General features: G+C 36.3%; 1 protein-coding gene and 2 long non-coding RNA genes across 3 annotated transcripts; 2 read left to right on the top strand and 1 right to left on the bottom strand.

Moving 5' to 3' along the window:
• Window positions 1–1,111: 1,111 nt before the first annotated feature.
• Window positions 1,112–8,543, top strand: LOC128519371 (nuclear factor 7, brain-like). Its single transcript, XM_053493117.1, has 7 exons — window positions 1,112–1,193; window positions 6,085–6,668; window positions 6,750–6,845; window positions 6,918–7,151; window positions 7,247–7,394; window positions 7,613–7,639; window positions 7,741–8,543. The coding sequence occupies exons 2-7, from the start codon at window positions 6,087–6,089 to the stop codon at window positions 8,283–8,285; spliced, it is 1,632 nt and encodes a 543-aa protein (XP_053349092.1). The 5' UTR covers window positions 1,112–1,193; window positions 6,085–6,086; the 3' UTR covers window positions 8,286–8,543.
• An 8,883-nt stretch (window positions 8,544–17,426) lies between these two features.
• On the top strand, window positions 17,427–19,137 carry LOC128520776 (uncharacterized). The gene is made up of 3 exons (XR_008357956.1): window positions 17,427–17,705; window positions 18,607–18,679; window positions 19,079–19,137. It is a non-coding gene; the product is annotated as an uncharacterized LOC128520776 (long non-coding RNA).
• Window positions 19,138–22,010: 2,873 nt separating this feature from the next.
• Window positions 22,011–23,481, bottom strand: LOC128520829 (uncharacterized). Its single transcript, XR_008357961.1, has 3 exons — window positions 23,440–23,481; window positions 22,466–22,538; window positions 22,011–22,066 (listed from the first exon to the last, which is right to left on the bottom strand). It is a non-coding gene; the product is annotated as an uncharacterized LOC128520829 (long non-coding RNA).
• Window positions 23,482–24,715: the final 1,234 nt, after the last annotated feature.

Here is a 24,715-nt window from a genome sequence, read left to right as displayed (position 1 = left end):
GGCAGGCCAAGCCATCGTCGGAGATGGCAGCTGATCTTCCTCTCCAGGGCCTCTACTGTAGACATCGACACTTCGTACACCAACAGCGGCCAAAGAATCCGTGGCAAAATGCCATGCTGGTATATCAATGCCTTAAATCTGCCTGTTTGTGACCTACAGAAATAAGAGCAGCCGATGGAAAATAATGTAAACCATAAAATCTACAATATGTAGTAATTTTGTTAGTACATAAAGTCAATGTAGATAATTGTTTTTTGAAAACAGTATGAACTGTATAAATAAACTGTATAAAGTATATGTAATGTGCAACAGCATCAGTGTTGCTAGTCCTGAGTTATAAAATGAAATTATGATGTTACTTACACCGTTATTACTCCTTTATTTTCTTTGTTTCTTTTATGATCTGAATAGTTGGTCAGATGCTGAAGCACCCTTTTCTGCTCATCAGGGTTGTTACAAAACTTACCTGAATTTTTTAGCCAAGCTAAACATGTCTGGTCATTCTAATGGAAGCTGTTAGATGGTATTGTAAGCTGGACATTCTGGGATATTGGCCAACCTGTCTGGTGCTAGTAAATGTGCTGCAGGGCAGGTCGGGGAACTTGATTTAAATGATGCGCTCAGTGATTGCTACACCCCCTGTAGATCTCATCTGTCCTGCATGGGACTGTTCCCAAACCAGGTTGTGATGTTTCCCGTCATGATGCTCTCTATGGTGCAGGAGTAAACATCTCTAAGCACCTCTGAGGGAAGTCTAAAGTCTCTCTGGCATCTGAGGTGGTAGAGACGCTGCTGAGGCCTTTCTGACAACGGTGTAGATGTGACAGATCCTGCATGACGTGAATAAACATTATACATTATACATCATTATACATCATTATACATTAATACACATGAATATGAAGAATATTTAGATCAGGTGGATGTTAAAAACAGGATTTGTGCACATGTTCACGTTCATGAATGTTTACCTCCAGTTTCTTTGGTGAATTTCCGCCACCTAGTGACCAAAATGTGTAACTGTATAATCAGTATACCGTATATACTCTAGAACGGGGGGCGTGGCCTAATGGAGTTTCACAGGTGAAACCAAAGTGAGGAGTGAAGCCGATTCATCATCAGGATTCATCACAATCTCCAGTTTAAAGCTTCTCAGTCTTTCTTCAAGGAACTAAAAGCACAGCAGCTGAACTGTAAGTGAGCAGGAAAAGTCAAACACTAACGAAATGATTTTAAAGTAAACAATAAAGTACTGCTGTAACCGAATACCAGAGTCGGATAAATAACAGTGTTGTGTCGAAGTTGGTTCCCCCATTGAGATGCGTTTCCCCACCAGGTGCAGGTCGCGCGCGTTCAGAGCAACACACGCCCGTGAGAGGTTGCGCGCGCACCACTGAGATAAAACGTGTTCTAAAAGTGACATTGTTACAGTTTTTAATGTCTGAAGTTAAAGAGACTGAGATTTTGCTTATCATAACATGCGTTGTATTGTTTTAATATTTATAACTAATATTAAATATATTTATATTAAATTGTGATTTATTAATGCCATTTTAAAAACTTTGATAGAATATTTAAATTGTATATTTAATTACATACCAGTGTTGATTATCTTTATACTCAGTTTAAGTTTATTGAGATTAAATGCAAATCCTCTCGCATTATTATATTAAATATATAATGATAATAATACGTTATTATTTTTTGAGACTGTATCTGATGGGTCTCTATTAAAGCACATAAGGTTTTTCTCCACTTATCTTCTACAGTAAAGAGCTTCTCACACCTACTGTATCAGACTGTTGCTGCTGATTTGTTTCCACACCACATGTGAATTAGCTGAGTTTTATTCTTCACAATCCTTATGTTCATTATAGCCAGGGAAACACATCCCGTTGGATAGAATTGTACTGTCAGATACTGTTTCCAACCTACTTTCTAAGTAAATAAATTGTAGCATGTTAGACTGTTACTGTGGCTCTCTGAGTTTTATCATTAGAAAGTATTGTATCTTCATATGTTCTAAATTCAGGAGTTCCCAAAACTGTCAAAATCTTACTGCTCACTTGTGTACACAACAAAAGTGAATTTTTAATGTGTTTGCTTTTTTGTGGAATTTGACCAAAGGGGTGAGATGGGTGATTCTTAGGTGCCAATGATCCTGTCACCAGTTTACTAGAGTATAATTGATAATCAATAAAAATGTGTAATGTTTTGTGGTCTTAATGTTGTGGATGATAAGTGTATGGTATCAAAGTATTTGAGGACATATTTGGAAGGGGAACATTAGGTAGGGGTCAGGGGTAACTCAGTGGATAAGGCATTGGACTACGGTTCGTAAGATCCCAGGTTCAAACCCCACAACCACAAAGTTGCCACTGTTGGGCCCTTGAGCAAGGCCCTTACCCCTTAACAGGCTCAGATGTATAATGAGATTTTAAAAAATGTAAGTCGCTCTGGATAAGGGCATCTGCCAAATGCCCAAATGTAAATGTACTACAGTTAAAGATGTCTTGAAACATAATGCACTAACTAACATTAATTTTGTTATTTTTAAGAGTGAAATCAAATCTCTTAGATACACTTTTGCACAGCTGGACGAGGTACTTAGGAGATGTTCCAACCAAGAACACCAGTTCTTCTGTGAATGAAGGCTGCCTCACTGTCTGTCTTTTTTTAGGTAATTGCAAACTGGCAACGATGAGAGAGAGAAAGACAGAGATAACATAACTAAACAGAGACAACAGTATGTGACAATGACAATTCTAGCCATCAGGATGTGTATCTAATGCTATAACAAACATACTTTGTGTGAAAATGAATAACCTCAGCTAATTCACTTGTGGGCTGCAAACATGTCAGTAGTACCAACTTGACAGGGTTAGGACACATCTGTCCATGAACAACAGAAGGGAAACATTATCTGATAGAATTAATTATAGACATCAGAATGTGTTTCTGATACTTTAATGAACATAGTTAGAATGACAAAATGTAGATAATTCACTTTTTTGTGTAAACAAGTGAGCAGTAACAGTTGGATAGAAGTGAGAACACCTGGAATTAGAGCATGAACATATGAAGATACTTAGTGTAAAAATGATGAAATGATGAGATGCAGTAACAATCTGCTACATGTGGAAATTTATTTACATAAAAAGCAGAGTGTGAACCGTATGTGACGGTGACAATTCTATCCATCAGGATGTGTTTCCCTTGCTACATTAAAAAAAAAAATTAAATCAGTAGCTACAGTCTGATAGGTGTGGGAACCTCATTACTTAGAAAATCAAAGGGAAACAGTATCTGACAGTGACACTCCACAGACTTTCCCTGTTGTCGAAAACACTTCAGCAGTAACACTGGTAAGATTTTTAGATTTCTTTTCAAACATGTCTTATCGGTAAAGTGGAGCCAAACCATAGGTGCCATAAGAAACCCATCAGATACAGTCTCAAGACATTATTATTATTATTATTATTATTATTATTATTAAAATAGAAAATTATCCCATTTGTAAAATAGCATGAATAAATCATGGGTTGTGCATAGAGTGATTGAAAAAGCAATAAAATATATGGTATGAAAAGGAAAATCTCTGTCTCTTTAATTTCAGCGATTTAAAAACAGTAACAATGTAACATTTAGAATCTGACGAAGCTCAATGGTCCACGCACAACCTCTCATGGGCGAGCCTTTCTCTCAACGTCATTTAATAACTGCTTAAAGTCCACTGGGTTTGTCACAGTTCAAATACTTCAAATACTTTGAGAGTGCACTTGCCTTAAACAACTGATTTTAACACACATTACAATGTGTTTTCTATGTTTTATGTATATACAGTGGTGTGAAAAACTATTTGCCCCCTTCCTGATTTTTTATTCTTTTGCATGTTTGTCACACAAAATGTTTCTGCTCATCAAAAACCGTTTTTATTAGTCAAAGATAACATAATTGAACACAAAATGCAGTTTTTAAATTAAGGTTTATGTTATTAAGGGAGAAAAAAAACTCCAAACCTACATGGCCCTGTGTAAAAAAGTGATTGCCCCCCTTGTTAAAAAATAACTTAACTGTGGTTTATCACACCTGAGTTCAATTTCTGTAGTCACCCCCAGGCCTGATTACTGCCACACCTGTTTCAATCAAGAAATCACTTACATAGGAGCTACCTGACACAGAGAAGTAGACCAAAAGCACCTCAAAAGCTAGACATCATGCCAAGATCCAAAGAAATTTAGGAACAAATGAGAACAAAAGTAATTGAGATCTATCAGTCTGGTAAAGGTTATAAAGCCATTTCTAAAGCTTTGGGACTTTAGCGAACCACAGTGAGAGCCATTATCCACAAATGGCAAAAACATGGAACAGTTGTGAACCTTCCCAGGAGTGGCCGGCCGACCAAAATTACCCAAGAGCGCAGAGACAACTCATCCTAGAGGCCACAAAAGACCCCGGGACAACATCTAAAGAACTGCAGGCCTCACTTGCCTCAATTAAGGTCAGTGTTCACGACTCCACCATAAGAAAGAGACTGGGCAAAAGCGGCCTGCATGGCAGATTTCCAAGGCGCAAACCACTTTTAAGCAAAAAGAACATTAAGGCTAATCTCAATTTTGCTAAAAAAACATCTCAATGATTGCCAAGACTTTTGGGAAAATACCTTGTGGACCGACTTTTTGGAAGGTGCGTGTCCCGTTACATCTGGCGTAAAAGTAACACAGCATTTCAGAAAAAGAACATCATACCAACAGTAAAATATGGTGGTGGTAGTGTGATGGTCTGGGGTTGTTTTGCTGCTTCAGGACCTGGAAGGCTTGCTGTGATAGATGGAACCATGAATTCTACTGTCTACCAAAAAATCCTGAAGGAGAATGTCCAGCCATCTGTTCGTCAACTCAAGCTGAAGCGATCTTGGGTGCTGCAGCAGGACAATGACCCAAAACACACCAGCAAATCCACCTCTGAATGGCTGAAGAAAAACAAAATGAAAACTTTGGAGTGGCCTAGTTAAAGTCCTGACCTGAATCCTATAGAGATGTTGTGGCATGACCTTAAAAGGGCGGTTCATGCTAGAAAACCCTCAAATAAAGCTGAAGTACAACAATTCTGCAAAGATGAGTGGGCCAAAATTCATCCAGAGCGCTGTAAAATACTCGTTGCAAGTTATCGCAAATGCTTGATTGCAGTTATTGCTGCTAAGGGTGGCCCAACCAGTTATTAGGTTCAGGGGGCAATTACTTTTTCACACAGGGCCATGTAGGTTTGGATTTTTTTTTCTCCCTAAATAATAAAAGCCATCATTTAAAAACTGCATTTTGTGTTTACTTGTGTTATCTTTGACTAATAGTTAAATGTGTTTGATGATCAGAAACATTTTGTGTGACAAACATGCAAAAGAATAAGAAATCAGGGTAGCTCAGAGCCTGGGGTAGCTCAGTGATTAAGGCATTGGACTATGGTTCAGAAGATCACAGGTTCAAACCCCACAACCACTAAGTTGCCACTGTTGGGCCCTTGAGCAAGGCCCTTAACCCTCAACTGCTCAGATGTGTAATAAGATAAAAATGTAAGTCACTCTGGATAAGAGTGTCTGCCAAATGCCTAAATGTAAATCAGAAAAAATTGTTTTTCACACCACTGTGTGTATATATATATATATAAATGGGATGAACTGGGTTAAATATTTTACTGTCAGACTTCCTCTTAATACATTTATCATTTATAATTCCTACTTTAAATTATAAAGATCCATTATAAAGCTTTGCATTTTCACACCCCATTAAATGTAACAATAAACCGTCAAATATGTGTCATTTGTAATTAATAAAAATCTGTAAACATCGACAAAGCACTGTGGTATGAAGGTAAATAAACACTTCAAACCATGATTGTATAGAGAAAAAAATCAACTAGGAACTATACTTTTTTAAATCACATACATCATCCTTTATCATTTTCCCATAATACCACAACGCTGATTGTTTTATTCCCTGCTTGGATAATTATAAATATATGTTTATTGTAAGGATTAGAATGTGTAAAGTTTTTTTCAAAATCCCCTCATCATGTCTCCTGTGTCAGTCATGGCTTCCTCCAGCAGTGTCCTGTGTGAAGATCAGCTCCAGTGCTCCATCTGTCTGGATGTGTTCACTGATCCAGTCTCTACTCCATGTGGACACAACTACTGTATGATCTGTCTCAAAGAGTTCTGGGACAGCAGTTCACACTGTCAGTGTCCAGTGTGTAAAACATCTTTTGCTAAAAGACCAGAGCTATGTGTGAATACGTTCATCTCTGGACTCGCTGCTCCATTTAAGAAGTCAGTTCAGGTGAAATCCAGCAGTGCTGCAGAAAAACCCACCCAATCTCTGGTGCTCTGTGAGATCTGCTGTGAAAAGAAATGTGCAGCTGTGAAGTCCTGCCTGACCTGTATGACCTCTTACTGCAAGACTCACCTGGAACCTCATGAGAGAGTGTCTTCATTAAAGAAGCACAAACTGATAGAGCCTGTGGAGAACCTGGGGGACTACATCTGCCAAAAACATGAGAGACCCCTGGAGCTGTTCTGTAGAGACGACCAGACGTGTGTGTGTCAGTTCTGTACTGAAACAGACCACAAAACTCACAACACTGTTCCTATAGAGGAGGAGATTAAAAAGAAGAAGGTGAGAGACTGAGAGTAAAACCTTGAAAATTGTTTACATTAACAGTGTCCAAGGTTTATACAGGATCTATATTTTTCTTAGACTGAAATGGAAAAGACACGAGCAGAAGTTCAGCAGATGATCCAGGAGCGACTGATGAAGATTGAAGAAATCAAACACTCTGTCGAACTCAATAATGTGAGTCTCTCCTTAATATCCTGATACAATTATGTGAAATAAAATATTTTAGCTTGATTTGTTTCCTGTTAGAAAAACACAGAGAAGGAGAAAGCAGATGTTGTGGAGATCTTCAGTGCTCTGATGAGCTGCATTGAGAGAAGCCAGGCTGAACTGCTTAAAGTGATAGAGGAGAAGCAGAAAGCAGCAGAGAGGCAGGCTGAAGAGTTCATTAAAGATCTGGAGCAGGAAATCACTGAGCTAAAGAGGAGAAACACTGAGCTGGAGCAGCTCTCACACACTGAGGATCACCTCCACCTCCTACAGGTCAGAGTCCCTCTGTTTCTCAATAGCAATGCAGCACATGACAGGACAGCAGTCCCCATGCTGAGGGATTTCTCCTCTCTCCTGCTGTACTGTAGATTTACCCGTCACTGTGCAGCCCTCCACACACCCAGGACTGGACTGATGTCACCATTAACTCTCGTCTGAGTGTGGAGACTGTGAGGAAAGCTCTGTCTCAGATCCAGGAGACTCTCAGTGAGGAAATGGAGAAGCTTGATAAGACTGGTCAGTATTTACTGATCTAAATTCTAAAATTCATAAAGACTCTGGTAACAGATATATCTGTTTTTATCACTGCTTGTGTGTGTTTTATTGTTACAGCATCAGCAATTTACAATAATCATATATTTTATTTCACCTCATAAAAATAAAATTATATATATATATATATATATATATATATATATATAATGACATCAATAATATTCTTATTTTTCAAACAGAACTGAAGAGAATTAAACAATATGCAGGTTTGTGAGCTCTTATTGATCACATGACTAAATATATATTTCTTCACTGTTACACACTGTACAATGATAAACCTGATGTTCGCTGTGTTTCTGTCTCTCAGTGGATGTGACTCTGGATCCTGATACAGCGAATCCTGAACTCATACTGTCTGATGATGGGAAACAAGTTACATGTGGAGAGACAGAACAGAATCTTCCAGATAACCCAAAGAGGTTTGATTCTTGTCCTGATGTCCTGGGAAAGGAGGGATTCTCCTCAGGGAGATTTTACTATGAGGTGCAGGTCAGTGGGAAGACTGAGTGGGATTTAGGAGTGGCCAGAGAGTCCATTAACAGGAAAGGGGTGATTACACTCAGTCCTAATCATGGAGTCTGGTGTGTGGTGCTGAGGAATAAGACTGAATATGTGGCTCTGGACTCTCCTCCTGTCTCCCTCTCCTTGAAACAGGCTCCTCAGAAGGTGGGGGTGTTTGTGGATTATGAGGAGGGTCTGATCTCCTTCTATGATGTTAATGCAAAGTCTCATATCTACTCTTTCACTGGTCAGACTTTCACTGAGAAACTTTATCCATTATTCGGCCCCTGTCTTAATGATGGAGGTAAAAATTCCTCACCACTGATTATCTGTCCTGTTAGTCAAATATAATATTAATTTTATTGTTTGTTTATTTGTATTGCATTTAGAATTTTGTGATCATCTGTTGTACATTATCTAGTCCTGTTTATACTGTAGTGAAACAATCACAGAAACAGCAACATTAGTTACATTTTAACTCTGTAAACTAATGAGGTGTTCAAATACGAGCAGTATTGTGGATAATCGTCTCTTATGCTCGGTCTCAATGCGTGTGCGTCCCTCATATAGTCAACATCTGTGTACGCTTATACTGTTTACTATAACACTGTTACCGTGTGTGTGTGTGTGCATAAAGCATTTTTTCTTCTATGAGTGAGAGTCTCTGTCGGCGAACTTTTCCCCTCATGCTTTTATTTCCTCTTATTTCTTTCTCTTATATTTTTTTTTCTTAAAAATGTTATTTTCTTAGAAGGAATTGCCTTTGCATTTGTGTGGCCTTCTAAATGGTTGGTCGGATGCTGTTGGCAGATCAGTATGTAGTGTGTGGTGTGTACGGGTGCGAGGCTTTGGTGAGTGCCTACCCAGCATTGTGATGGGGTGGGAATCTGGTCTCTATGGCCTACAGTAAGTTGAGGCATGTAGCTGCTGCCGGATGGGTTGGTTTACGTGTCTCAGTATCCGCAGCTTATTATGGTCTTTCACTAGAATGACCCAACCAATTTAGCTTTGAGTTGTGGTGTGCTGAACCACGAGCCATGTGTCAAGGAGGCATCCTCAGCATCCCCTTCAAAAATATGCATTGGCAACTCATAAATGCTTGCTTTGTGAATACAAACACACATCATTGTTCTAAGACTATTTCCATCACATTGGACAGCACCGGAAAAATAATGAATCTGTTCATTGTGTTTTTAGTGGGTGCTCTTACAAAACCTATATTTATGAATCATTTAGAACGCACAAGGCAAGAAAACACAAATCATTCTCTGAAGAGGATCTAAAGCCTGGCATTGGTGTCAGTGAAAGACCAGTCCCTATTTTTTCTGCAAAAGATGAAATTGAATCAGATGAAAATGTCTCACTTGATGAACCTACTGTACATCCTCTGGTGTAATAACAAAAAGTACTGAAGACTTGTCCAAAGCTATAGAGCACAAATTAGCCTCAATCCTATTGACTGATTGTTAATCAAACTATTCACTGGGTACTGCAGGAACATACTGTAGTTTGCAGGTTGATAAAGTTGTTGTAGATGGAGTCAGCCACATTTCTTTGCCAGTCACACCCGTTCAAACAGCAATCAGAGAGCAAGGTCCACTTTCCACTACATGGAAACGGAAGGCATACTACAAAGCCCATTTTTCAGTAGTAAAGCCTGTAGAGTATGTGCTTGATCAGAGTGATGGAAGAACATTTCAGTACGCTCCAGTTCTACAGTCCTTGCAGCAACTTCTGAGTTGCCAGTCAATACCTGATAATTCACATCATTTAAAATCAGTGTATAAAGAAGATAAATCTAAATATACATGTTTTTTTTTTATTCACTTAACTTTAAAAGGAATGAACTTCTTTCTGAACCTGCTATCTCTTTAATATTGTATGTTGATGAATTCGAGATATGCAACCCCCGTGGCACATCCAAGAAAAAACACAAAGGTTTTGGAGTGTATTGGATATTGGGCAATTTACATGAAAGATGTCAGTCATCCCTGTCTGCTATAAATTTAGCTGCTTAAACACTTTTTATTGAGATTATCAAGCTAATGTCACAACCAGTGGGATCATAAATCACAGAGTATCAGTGACAAAACCTGGAACATTTACTGTTTAAAACATTCTTAAGTCATTGCCATGTGAATTATAGACAAACAGCATCAACAAGAAGGGGAGACGATCATAAGACAAAGGACAAAGACAAAGACAGAGAGCCACCTATTCACTTTAGTTAAAACATTACTTAATGTGCTGCAGTAAAAATAACTATAGAATTGAAAGACCATCTTAATAAAAAAAACGTATGGTCTGACTTTCACAATGCTGGATTTCATGACATGTTCATACAGTATATCAGTCATCTGCATGTGGAAAGTCATTTATTCCTGACGCGTCCAAAAACATCACTAATAAGCTGATCTAACAAGAGAAGCCTGTGTAAGACAGTGTATTTTGACATTTATTGCAAATTTGAACTGTTTTATATTCTATTTGTAACAATACAGCACATTGCTTGTAGTAAACATTACATTTTGACTTTCAGATCTCTGTTGTTATTCAAAAACACAAAACAAAAAAATCTTAATTTTTTTCATATGTCCAAGTAAAAAAATGGACACATTGTACAGGCTTATGTAATTATATTTAAATTCAAGTTCTTTATTGTCACATGTGCAGTAGCTACACAGTTAAATTATGATCTTGTCGGGTCGGATTTTTCAATGTAAACCTGAAATTGGATAAGAGAAAAGACTTGGTTAAATCAATCCAGAGTTATTAAGAATAGCTAAGCTAATGCTAGAGTAAAGCTGCGTGCTCATGCTTTAAATCCTGAATGTTTTCTTCCACAATCCAGATCTATATATATATAAAAGATTTTCCTAGAGCAGACCTTATCCCAAGAGACTTGGGGCATGAAGCGAGGTGCACCCTGGACAGGGTGCCAATACATCGCAGGACACACACAGATACACACACACACTAACACATACTGTACATTATGGGCAATTTGGGAACAACAATTAGTCTAATGCATGTCTTTGGACTGCGGGAGGAACCAGAGTACCTGGAGAAAACTCACCAAGCATGGGGAGAACATGCAAACTCAATGCCCACAGAGACCTGGAAGTGCAAGGCAACAGTCCCTACACAACGGTGCCCCTTAAAAAGTTAATATTCTGATTTAAAAAATTCTACATTTTATTCATTAAATACACAGTATGGTATGCACTGAAATGTTTACATGAATGTTTGTGACCTACAGAAATAAGAGCAGCCAATGGAAAATAATGTAAACCATAAAATCTACAATATGTAGTAATTTTGTTACCACATAAAATCAATGTTTATAACTGTTTTTTTAAGTATGAACTGTATAAATAAACTGTATAAAGTATATGTAATGTGCATCAGCATCAGTGTTGCTAGTCCTGAGTTATGAAATGAAATTATGATGTTACTTACACCGTTTTTACACCTTTATTGTCTTTGTTTCTTTTATGATCTGAATAGTTGGTCAGATGCTGAAGCACCCTTTTCTGCTCATTAGGGTTGTTACAAAAATTACCTGAATTTTTTAGCCAAGATAAACATGTCTGGTCATTCGGATGGAAGCTGTCAGATGGTATTGTAAGCTGGACATTCTGGGATATTGGCCAACCTGTCTGGTGCTGGTAAATGTGCTGCAGGGCAGGTCGGGGAACTTGATTTAAATGATGCGCTCAGCGATTGCTACACCTCCTGTAGATCTCATCTGTCCTGCATGGGACTGTTCCCAAACCAGGTTGTGATGTTTCCCGTCATGATGCTCTCTATGGTGCAGGAGTAAACATCTCTAAACACCTCTGAGGAAGTCTAAAGTCTCTCAGGCATCTGAGGTGGTAGAGACGCTGCCAGGCCTTTCTGACAACGGTGTAGATGTGACAGATCCTGCATGATGTGAATGAACATTATACATTATACATCATTATACACTAATACACATAAATATGAAGAATATTTAGATCAGGTGGATGTTAAAAACAGGATTTGTGTACATGTTCACATTCATGACTGTTTACCTCCAGTTTCTTTGGTAAATTTGGTGAAGCTCAGTGGTTAAGGCATTGGACTACGGTTCGGAAGATCCCAGGTTCAAACCCCACAACCACCAAGTTGCCACTGTTGGACCCTCAAGGGTCCAACCCTTAACCCTCAACTGCTCAGATGTGTAATAAGATAAAAATGTAAGTCGCTCTGGATAAGAGCATCTGCTAAATGCCTAAATGTAAATTTCCGCCATCTAGTGACCAAAATGTGTAACTGTATAATCAGTATATATACTCTAGAACGGGGGGCGTGGCCTAATGATGTGACTCAGGAGAAAAGAAAGTGAAGAGTGAAGCCGATTCATCATCAGGATTCATCACAATCTCCAGTTTAAAGCTTCTCAGTCTTTCTTCAAGAAACTAAAAGCACAGCAGCTGAACTGTAAGTGAGCAGGAAAAGTCAAACACTTACGAAATGATTTTAAAGTAAACAATAAAGTACTGCTGTAAGTGAAGTGAAGTAAAGTGTGCGCGAGCGGGCAGTAGCTTGGTGCAGCTGCTCTCCGGGTTTTTGTGTGTTTATTTTGTTAACGGTCACGTGACTGTTAAGGAGCACGTGTGTAGTCCGGATCTTGAACTGTTGCCTGTCTGACTGCCCCCCCCCCCCCCCCCCATATTATTTACCCAGAGAATTCTCTCATGTTATTATTATGGAACTCCAAAGTGTTCAAAATTAAATGAATAAACAGGACATGATGAAATAAATAACTCTATGAATAAATAAGACACAGATATGTAATATGAGAATGATATTGTAAATTAATGGAACACATTTTTTGAAAAAAGCTTATTATTGTTAAATATATTGCTCTCTGCTATATAAATTTACTTATTATTATGAAATAGTATTTCATGGTCATTATTTTTCCCAATAACAGAGATTATTGCGGAGGCATTTTATTTATTTAATTACATTTTTTTTTTATTTCAAAATGTCATTTATTTCAAAGGCAGTCTTTACAGTATGTCAAAATCCCGTTTTCCCCGATGGCCTATTTATTTCATAATGCGACTTTTCAGCATAATGACTTAATAAGAGCAATTATCATCCCAAGCATTTCAGAAACATCATCTAAACCAGTGGTTCTCAAACTTTCAAGCCAGCGACCCCTAATTGAAGATCGACAAGATCTCGCGACCCCTCCTAACAAAAACAAGCAATAAACATAATAAACTGTTCACAGTATTTTGACTACATTTACTATACATCAAAATAATTTTGGTTCACCTTTCAATGGGAAGGGTATACTTGTTTTTGGCAGCACAAAAGTATGTAAATGTATGTAAATGTAAGTACCATTAGTCAAACACAACTGGAAAGATTTTTTTTTTTTGCATAATTCTGTCTGTTTTAAACCATTATATTCTTTATAAGGAAATGAGGATGATGGAGGATGATGAGAATATTATTATTATTATTATTATTATTATTATTATTATTATTATTAATATTATTATTTATGTTGATGTTTTTATTCCTGATTATGTTCCTGTTGGTCTCAGTCTGTACTTATGCTGTACCTGTGCTTCACACTAGTGGAGATTTTTTTTCCTCAGCCCATGAATACATGGACATTTTAATAAAGCCCATATACCTTTTTATACCATGCTATTTTTTTTATTGTTTAATAATGATAGCTGAACATAGCAAACATGAAAACTTGGACTTGTTTTACATCCACAGGACCCTGCAGTCATTAAGTCATACTGGAGTACTCTAGAGGGTAATGTGAGGTTATCTGTCTGACAGCTGAAGCTTGGTCGAAAGTCAGTCATGCAACAGGACTATGATCCAAATCACACAAGTAAATCTACATCAGTATGGCTCAAAATAAAAGAATTAAGGATTTAGAATGCCCTAAACAAACTACAGTGAAGTAGTGACTGTTGTGTTAGAATTAAGATTAGATGATCAGAAGGCATTTAATACTGTAGTTGTTTATGTGTATAAATCAGTACTTGGTTAAAATTTGACAAAAACAATCAATAGCATGAGACAATAAGATATTTAATCATGTATATTTTAGAAAATAGAAAATGTTTAAAATTCTAGACATTTAGCAACATAGTCCAGCCCACATCTGGCCCACATCTATTCTACAATAGACGGAATCTGGACCAGATCCAGATATAGTGAAATATTGACGTGTTTTGTTTATGATAAAAACAGAGAAATGACTCAGTAAGTGTTTTAGTGAACATTTAAAAAGGCTTATTGTATTAATGTGGACATACAAGATGTGTAATGTTTATCTGTAGTTTCTTTGTAGAATGGCTAAAATGTGTAACTGCACATTTCTTCATTAATTTATTTTTGTTGTAACATTTCTTTATCTATTTTAGATATTCCACATTTTTATATATATTTGTTTATATAAAAATGCATTTCCACATTTTTACATTTATTTGTCACTGTATGCTGATAAGGTAGGTGGTCCCAGCCTTAGTCGAAACCGTGATTGGGCCGCAGGGCACCTCAGACAGAGGTGCCAGAGGTGTCCGCTGTGTTTTCGTCTCTTAGTGGATGTGACTCTGGATCCTGATACAGCTCATCCTTATCTCATTCTGTCTGATGATGGGAAACAAGTTACACGTGGAGAGACAGAACAGAATCTCCCTGATAACCCAGGGAGTTTTGATTATTGTGACTGTGTCTTGGGAAAGAAAGGATTCTCCTCAGGGAGATTTTATGTCACCTTCCTCTTTCTGAATGAGGATATGAAGTTGGCGGACAACTTCTTGGAAGACCGTCAAACACAGTTTGGTTAAGGTCAACATCCATCTCAGCATCAAGCTGAACTAAATCGTCCATTAATCTTTCAACACGATATAAAACGTAGTCATTAGCTGCGAGGTTCCCAATTTCACCGGCTAATGATTTTAACTCATTAGAGGCAGCTTGTAAAAAAAAATACGCCATATTTGCCAGACACAGGTGATTACAAGCTAAGGCATTACTAGTTGAGTCGAAACAATCTTACTTCATTTAACCAATCATGGTTTCCTACTTTATCAGCATACAGCGACAGATAAATACATGTAGAAATGGGGAAATGTAGAAATAAATATATGTAAAAATGTGGAAAATCTAAAATAGATAAATAAAGAAATGTGACAACACAAAAATAAATAAATAAAGAAATGTGACAACACAAAAATAAAGAAAGAAAGAAATGTTAAAATTCAGAAATAAATAAATCTTGAAATATGTTAATAAACAAAAGAAGGAATACACTTAGCATTTTTCCAAGGTATATTGTATTTATGTATTAATTTATTTATATATTTACTTATTTATTCACACATTTACAGTATTTATTTATAATTGTCATGTTTAGTCCCCCATACAAGATGTGACAAAATTACGTCAACCTTAATTAAAAAAAAAAAACATTTAAATCAACAAACACGATTATTATGAGTATGCTGTAAGTAATTATATTATGTAAAGTGCACAACCTGCCATTTTTTTTTTTTTTTTTTAGTGTAGTACTGCCTTTCAGTGTAGTACTGATTTTTTTTTTATCAAAAATACAGCAACATTTTTTTTGTTTTTGCAACATCAGCATGCACATTGGAATCAATGATAATGTATATTTACATATATTTAAAACTATAGGTATTTAACACTCAAAATAAGTTAACTGTGCAGTTGAGTCTACACTCAAAAAAATAACTTGTTGAATGAACATAATTAAATTATAGAAAGAATTTCCACCTGATTTAATGGCTTTCTTTTAGCATTAAGCAATTTTGTTGGCCCAACTTAATGTTCTTAGGTTCAGTCAAATAAATTTTATTAGGTTCATTTAACTTATTCACTACAGCTGCGTCCAACATAATTTAATACTGTTAACATAAATGAATAGTGTTGGTACAACACATTTTTCAGTCTAAATTAAGTTGATCTAACTCGAGTAAATTTAAATTTCAAGACCTGGTCAACAGAATTCTTTAAAGGAAGGAAGCATAAGACAAACGGGATAAAATAGAGATTTTTATTTTACACCAGCAGCAACTTACAAATGAAGTCTCAATTTGAAAAGATGTACAAAACATAAAACACCACAAATAAGTATTAATCATAGAAAAAAAAATGTAACACCAACAGAAAGTTTTGTACTTTATAACTGTCCGTTATGACTTTTAAATATGACCGTTAGAGACGGTTGGTCAGGAAACTCCTGAAGTCAGATACAGACAGGACACTTTCACTCACAAACTCCTGTGAAAAAATACAGAGATAGATTCAATTAAAATTCATGATACTTAATTTATCAAATGAACAATATTTATACTTTCTTCCTCTCGCTTCACAACTCATGAGAACAAACCGAAACCAGAACCCGAACCGCAGATTAAGCACACGCATATAACCGTCGGTATTTTAAGTGTGATTAAAAATACAAGAAATAGCTTAAACCAAAATAACGTGACTAAACAGCAGGTGACATTTATGTTCAGTATTTGGTTTCTATTTAGAAAGATGGGAATAAATTCCTGCTTACCTTTTCCACACGCCCGCCAAACGTTTGTCTTCTCAACACGCTGTGTTCTCTTCTCGCGATATTTCCGGTTTTGCTATTTCCGGTTTTCATAGTGACAAGATCTCTTTGGTTTATCTCAACATAATTAAATCTAATACATGTTAAGTTGTTGAATTTCATGTAAATACAACATAATTTATTCATGTTCATCTTGGAAACATGAAATTATTATGTACAAAACACATATTACATTTTAGTACATGTAACAGGTAGCCATGTTCATTTTTTTGAGTGCAGCTGGCCTTTTCAAATCCAGGCACTAGGTGGCAGCAAACTTTTTTTGACCCACCACGCAGCCCCATTTTACTCTACAACTTTCTGCTTGCATACCAGTTGTTCTGGGTCCTCCATGGTTTGAGAAACAGAATCTCAAGTCTTCTAAAACTCCTTTTCAGTGGAATCTTTAGGCCGAGAAAGGATTTACTGACCTCAAGCACCAGTTAACCATGGCAGTTATTTTTCCCCCAACTCCTCATCTCAGTTTATTGTTAAGATGGATGCATCTGAAATAGGATTCAGAAAAGTATTTTCTTAAAGATCATCCCAAAACTACGGTGGCCCAGAAGGGCAAATAATCTTTCCCGTATATGTGTGTGTTTTTTCCCTTGTAAGTGTGTTTTTTTTTCCTTGAAAATGTCCGCTTTTTCCCTTATAAATGTCGTTTTTTTTCCCTTGAAAATGTCCGCTTTTTCCCTTATATATGTCGTTTTTTCCCTTATAAATGTGTTTTTTTTTCCTTGAAAATGTCCGCTTTTTCCCTTATAAATGTCGTTTTTTCCCTTATAAATGTGTTTTTTTTTCATTGAAAATGTCCGTTTTTCCCTTATAAATGTCGTTTTTTTTTCCATTGAAAATGTGCGCTTTTTCCCGTGTAACTGTGCGCTTTTTCCCGTGTAAATGTCTGCTCTTTTCCGTTTGTGCGCAACTACTTCTTTCCCGTGTGAGAACTCTTTCTCCAGTATTTTGCAAGCTAAAAGCTAAAGCTAATGCGCAAAGGACTATGGGAGTGGGGTCAAAACGCAACTGAACACGGAACCTTTCCGGATATCATCTCCAGGACTCAACATCATGGAGTATACAGTGAATTATAGCGTGATAAAGTTATAATTTTCACTAAATTTTCAACTGCACACACTTACCAGGTAATGTTTAATATATAAAATTAATCAGATTTTACTGTTTTAGGCACTAATGATAACTTTGTAGCAGTGTTAATACTATTGGAGTGTTTGGGGGAAATGCCGAGCCGAGTGTAAATGGCAGTGATTAAAAGGAATATTATCTCATTTAGACCATTAAACACTGATGTAAACCATCAGCTCCATGGCATCTCTGTAATATACATCCACATATGGATTTATAAGCAAGCTAATATCACTATGCTAACCGCTAGCGCTTAGCATGGGGAAACTAGCTTGTTTATTAATATATATTAGTTTAATAGTGTATTTGGACACCTATACGTGATGTAAACAGTTAGCTCTATTGTTTTTGTAAAATGCCTGTCCAAATATGGATCTATAAGCAAGCTAATATCACTATGCTAACCGCTAACGCTTAGCATGGGGAAACTAGCTTGTTTATTAATATATATTAGTTTAATAGTGTATTTGGACACATATACGTGATGTAAACAGTTAGCTCTATTGTTTTTGTAAAATGCCTGTCCAAATATGAATCTATAAGCAAGCTAATATAATTATGCTAAGCGCTAGCTTACTAAAAGAGCTAAGATAGCAGCAACTATTGCTAATTATCCCTGAGCTGCTCCTGTTATGTGCTAAATGTTACAGATGGTTAACGAATTGTTGTATGTAGTTTATTGGAGCGCCTGAGTGCCATATAATGTATACTGCTGTATAATGTAGTGGTTTTATCATAGCTAGAGATCTTCTGAATAGTTAGTTATGTGCTTACACAATGTATGTAACAGTCAAGAAAAGGGGCTTTTGTTCAGGTTCTATCTATTCTAGTCATTAAAGTCATTAAATATATGTTTATACTCCTTATAATATGTATGATTGTGTGTTTTTCTTCTCACAGTGAACTGTGTGTAAATCATCAACTGCCTGTGTATCAGCTGATTTCTACACCAGCTTTACATCCTGAGCAGAAGGTGAGTGCTCAGAAGTATTTACCTCTCTTTTCAAGAACACCACTGAGCACATCTTAATCAGGGGACAGGGACACATTTCTCTTCATGAACATGTGTGTGTTAATAAATGGTGGAGATGGGGCCAAATTTTGCAGCAATCCTTAATAGCAAAACCAAATAATTGGTTTTAATACACAGCATTACTAAAAGCTTGCATTCTATGAAATTTTGTGTGCGTGCCTGCCTGCGTGTGTCAAACTGATGTCATATGATGTCAAACATCATGAAGTGATATTAACTTGCTTATAAACCCATATGTGGATTTATATTACAGAGATGCCATGGAGCTGCATAGTAACACCATGAAGTCTTTTTACTAGACACTTATAATAACATGTCTTTATTTCTCCCCTGTTGTAGATTGTCGTGGAGAGGACGGACCCTTGATGCTCTGCCTTTTTGCACCAACAATACATACATGTACTTTATTTGTAAATAAAGTCTTTAATATAATTTTATAGTTGAGTATTTATTTCTAGTTTGCTTATTATTTAGCAAAACAGTTAAAGTGCATGTAAAGCATTGCTGCAAATGACACTGAATAGAATCAGATGTTACTCCACTCTGTGTGAGGGTACAGGCTTATATACAGTATGTGATTTTAGCATCAATAATGTTTTTCTACTAACTAAAGCATGCTGCCTTGGAGATATTAGTGACATCTCTGTTTCAGTTCGAACAACATATTCCATAATATTTATGAATACATTAATCCCATATGTTCAGCAGTTAAAACAGAGGTTCTTAAACATTTTACAGCGAAGGACTCCTTCAACTGTAAAACAAACACCTCTGCATACATTTACTTATAGTGCATTTCCAAAATTACATTTTTATGTAAATTCAAAAAGTAAAACCTTTTGTTTTCATTTAAATGATTAATGATTAAATGATCCATGAAAATCAAAAATCTAGTATGTCAAAATATTAGAATATTTCACTTCGATCTTAGGGAAGACTGCTGACCTAACAAGTTGTCCAGAAGATGATCATCTACACCTTCCAGAAGGAGTGTAGGCCCTCAAGGTCAAACTTTACCACCAACTATTTCACTGACCATGTTGTTGCTTGATTTGCCAGCCATCTCACCTGACCTTAGGTTTCATGGGAAAGATGAGCTGAAATCTGAGATAAATTTCAAGCTGAATGCTTCAAGTGTGATCTGCAAACATAACCAGGGTGTCATGTTTAACAGCTTAATGCAATGGGTTACATAAAAACACCAACTATTTGAAAATATGTAGGCTTATGAATAGTGGCAACATATATCTACTGTATGTACAGTGAATGTATGTTCAAGAATAAGAGTATCATAAATTGACCAATAATTAAAATACACATGTAAACAATGAGTCTGTCATTTGAAATGCCGTTTATCTAAAAAAATTAGAATATTGTGCAAAAGTGTTTAAGTTTTAAAATTATTGGGGGGGAAACACATTCACAAGGAAAACGTCATACACATAGAAAAAAAATCATAGAGCACGATAAAAAAATTATATATTCACAAGGAAAAAAATTATAAATTTACATGGGAAAATAATACACTAACAAGGGAAAAATAATGCACTTACAAGGGAAAAATAATTCACTAACAAGGGAAAAATAATGCGCTATCAAGGGAAAAATAATACATTCACAAGGGAAAATGTATATACTTATAGGTGAAAAATAATACATTTACAAGGGAAAAATTATATACCTACAAGGGAAAAATTCCCCCTTGATAATATATGCTGTTTCCCTTGTAAATGTGTTTTTTTCCCTTGTAAGTGTGTGCTTTTTCCCTTGAAAATGTATGCTTTTTCCATTATAAATGTCATTTTTCCCCTTGAAATGTGTGCTTTTTCCCTTATAATTGTGCTTTTTTTCTCTTATAAATGTGTGCTTTTTCCCTTATAAATGTCCTTTTTTCCCTTAAAAATGTGTGCTTATAAATGTGCTTTTTTACCCTTGTAAATGTCCTTTTTTTTCCCCTTAGAAATGTGTTTTTTTACCCTTGTAAATGTGTTTTTTTACCCTTGTAAATGTCCTTTTTTCCCCTAAAAATGTATGCTTTTTTTTCTTATAAATGTGTTTTTTACCCTTGTAAATGTGTACTTTTTCCCTTCTTAGTGTATTATTTTTCCCTTGTAAGTGCATTATTTTTCCCTTGTTAGTGTATTATTTTCCCATGTAAATTTATTATTTTTTTCCTTGTGAATATATAATTTTTTTATCGTGCTCTATGATTTTTTTTTCTATGTGTATGACGTTTTCCTTGTGAATGTGTTTCCCCCCCCAATAATTTTAAAACTTAAACACTTTTGCACAATATTCTAATTTTTTTAGATAAACGGCATTTCAAATGACAGACTCATTGTTTACATGTGTATTTTAATTATTGGTCAATTTATGATACTCTTATTCTTGAACATACATTCACTGTACATACAGTAGATATACGTTGCCACTATTCATAAGCCTACATATTTTCAAATAGTTGGTGTTTTTATGTAACCCATTGCATTAAGCTGTTAAACATGACACCCTGGTTATGTTTGCAGATCACACTTGAAGCATTCAGCTTGAAATTTATCTCAGATTTCAGCTCATCTTTCCCATGAAACCTAAGGTCAGGTGAGATGGCTGGCAAATCAAGCAACAACATGGTCAGTGAAATAGTTGGTGGTAAAGTTTGACCTTGAGGGCCTACACTCCTTCTGGAAGGTGTAGATGATCATCTTCTGGACAACTTGTTAGGTCAGCAGTCTTCCCCATGATCGAAGTGAAATATTCTAATATTTTGACATACTAGATTTTTGATTTTCATGGATCATTTAATCATTAATCATTTAAATGAAAACAAAAGGTTTTACTTTTTGAATTTACATAAAAATGTAATTTTGGAAATGCACTATAAGTAAATGTATGCAGAGGTGTTTGTTTTACAGTTGAAGGAGTCCTTCGCTGTAAAATGTTTAAGAACCTCTGTTTTAACTGCTGAACATATGGGATTAATGTATTCATAAATATTATGGAATATGTTGTTCGAACTGAAACAGAGATGTCACTAATATCTCCAAGGCAGCATGCTTTAGTTAGTAGAAAAACATTATTGATGCTAAAATCACATACTGTATATAAGCCTGTACCCTCACACAGAGTGGAGTAACATCTGATTCTATTCAGTGTCATTTGCAGCAATGCTTTACATGCACTTTAACTGTTTTGCTAAATAATAAGCAAACTAGAAATAAATACTCAACTATAAAATTATATTAAAGACTTTATTTACAAATAAAGTACATGTATGTATTGTTGGTGCAAAAAGGCAGAGCATCAAGGGTCCGTCCTCTCCACGACAATCTACAACAGGGGAGAAATAAAGACATGTTATTATAAGTGTCTAGTAAAAAGACTTCATGGTGTTACTATGCAGCTCCATGGCATCTCTGTAATATAAATCCACATATGGGTTTATAAGCAAGTTAATATCACTTCATGATGTTTGACATCATATGACATCAGTTTGACACACGCAGGCAGGCACGCACACAAAATTTCATAGAATGCAAGCTTTTAGTAATGCTGTGTATTAAAACCAATTATTTGGTTTTGCTATTAAGGATTGCTGCAAAATTTGGCCCCATCTCCACCATTTATTAACACACACATGTTCATGAAGAGAAATGTGTCCCTGTCCCCTGATTAAGATGTGCTCAGTGGTGTTCTTGAAAAGAGAGGTAAATACTTCTGAGCACTCACCTTCTGCTCAGGATGTAAAGCTGGTGTAGAAATCAGCTGATACACAGGCAGTTGATGATTTACACACAGTTCACTGTGAGAAGAAAAACACACAATCATACATATTATAAGGAGTATAAACATATATTTAATGACTTTAATGACTAGAATAGATAGAACCTGAACAAAAGCCCCTTTTCTTGACTGTTACATACATTGTGTAAGCACATAACTAACTATTCAGAAGATCTCTAGCTATGATAAAACCACTACATTATACAGCAGTATACATTATATGGCACTCAGGCGCTCCAATAAACTACATACAACAATTCGTTAACCATCTGTAACATTTAGCACATAACAGGAGCAGCTCAGGGATAATTAGCAATAGTTGCTGCTATCTTAGGTCTTTTAGTAAGCTAGCGCTTAGCATAATTATATTAGCTTGCTTATAGATTCATATTTGGACAGGCATTTTACAAAAACAATAGAGCTAACTGTTTACATCACGTATATGTGTCCAAATACACTATTAAACTAATATATATTAATAAACAAGCTAGTTTCCCCATGCTAAGCGTTAGCGGTTAGCATAGTGATATTAGCTTGCTTATAGATCCATATTTGGACAGGCATTTTACAAAAACAATAGAGCTAACTGTTTACATCACGTATAGGTGTCCAAATACACTATTAAACTAATATACATTAATAAACAAGCTAGTTTCCCCATGCTAAGCGCTAGCGGTTAGCATAGTGATATTAGCTTGCTTATAAATCCATATGTGGATGTATATTACAGAGATGCCATGGAGCTGATGGTTTACATCAGTGTTTAATGGTCTAAATGAGATAATATTCCTTTTAATCACTGCCATTTACACTCGGCTCGGCATTTCCCCCAAACACTCCAATAGTATTAACACTGCTACAAAGTTATCATTAGTGCCTAAAACAGTAAAATCTGATTAATTTTATATATTAAACATTACCTGGTAAGTGTGTGCAGTTGAAAATTTAGTGAAAATTATAACTATCACGCTATAATTCACTGTATACTCCATGATGTTGAGTCCTGGAGATGATATCCGGAAAGGTTCCGTGTTCAGTTGCGTTTTGACCCCACTCCCATAGTCATTTGCGCATTAGCTTTAGCTTTTAGCTTGCAAAATACTGGAGAAAGAGTTCTCACACGGGAAAGAAGTAGTTGCGCACAAACGGAAAAGAGCAGACATTTACACGGGAAAAAGCGCACAGTTACACGGGAAAAAGCGCACATTTTCAATGGAAAAAAACACATTTATATGGGAAAAAACGACATTTATAAGGGAAAAACGGACATTTTCAATTAAAAAAAAAACACATTTATAAGGGGAAAAAGCGGACATTTTCAAGGAAAAAAAACACATTTATAAGGGAAAAAGCGGACATTTTCAAGGGAAAAAAAAACACACTTACAAGGGAAAAAACACACACATATACGGGAAAGATGATTTGCCCTTCTGGGCCACCGTACCAAAACAATAAAATTGCTCATTTTTTTCTTGAGGGGATCGAGAAATCTTAAAATCATCTCAGGTTACTTTGCTGTAACCCTGTTCCCTGAACAACCAGGAACGAGATCTTTCTGATGAAGCCCACCTGCAGGTTATAAATAGGAGTGAACTGAAACATTTCTCAGATCAATTTTGTCTGAAAGGACGTATAGTCATGCAAGCAGTGCAGCATTGGAGCGCAGCATCTCGTTCCCGCTTTTTCAGGGAACAAGGACCCGTGAGCCTGAACATCCAAACTATAGATGGAAAAGTCTAGGCAGGATGTAAGGCCTGCAAATCTCTTGAAAGAGGTATATATATATAAAAAATCATCTTAAGAGTCAGAAGCCAGACAGGCGCTGACCCTAGTGGTTTGAAAGGGGTACCTTTTCTTGCAGAACTCCAGCACTGAAACAATTCGGCAGTGGACTGGGTCTACATGTTTCGCCATGCACCACTTTTAAATACCCTTTCCGGGCATATGTTCCTCTAGTGCGTGAAGGTTTTAGGGCTCCCATCTTCATATGCCCTAGAATGTAAATCGCCTTGAGGGACAGGAACTCTTTCTGTGCCCAAAGCAGAACCTGGTGCGATAGCTTATTCAAGCGGCGTAAGCACAGTCCGCTCCTTCGATTATATACGAGACTACCGTAGTGTTGTCCACCCGCCGAAGGGCATGGTGGCCTCAACTGCTAGAGGACGTGATTTAGGGCCAAAATAAACCCATCAGTTT

Source organism: Clarias gariepinus, chromosome 1, assembly GCF_024256425.1.
Source record: "Clarias gariepinus isolate MV-2021 ecotype Netherlands chromosome 1, CGAR_prim_01v2, whole genome shotgun sequence".
Taxonomy (NCBI): Eukaryota; Metazoa; Chordata; class Actinopteri; order Siluriformes; family Clariidae; genus Clarias; species Clarias gariepinus.
The sequence above is the reverse complement of the archived record's forward strand: the minus strand, read 5'-3'. Positions and strand labels throughout refer to the sequence as shown.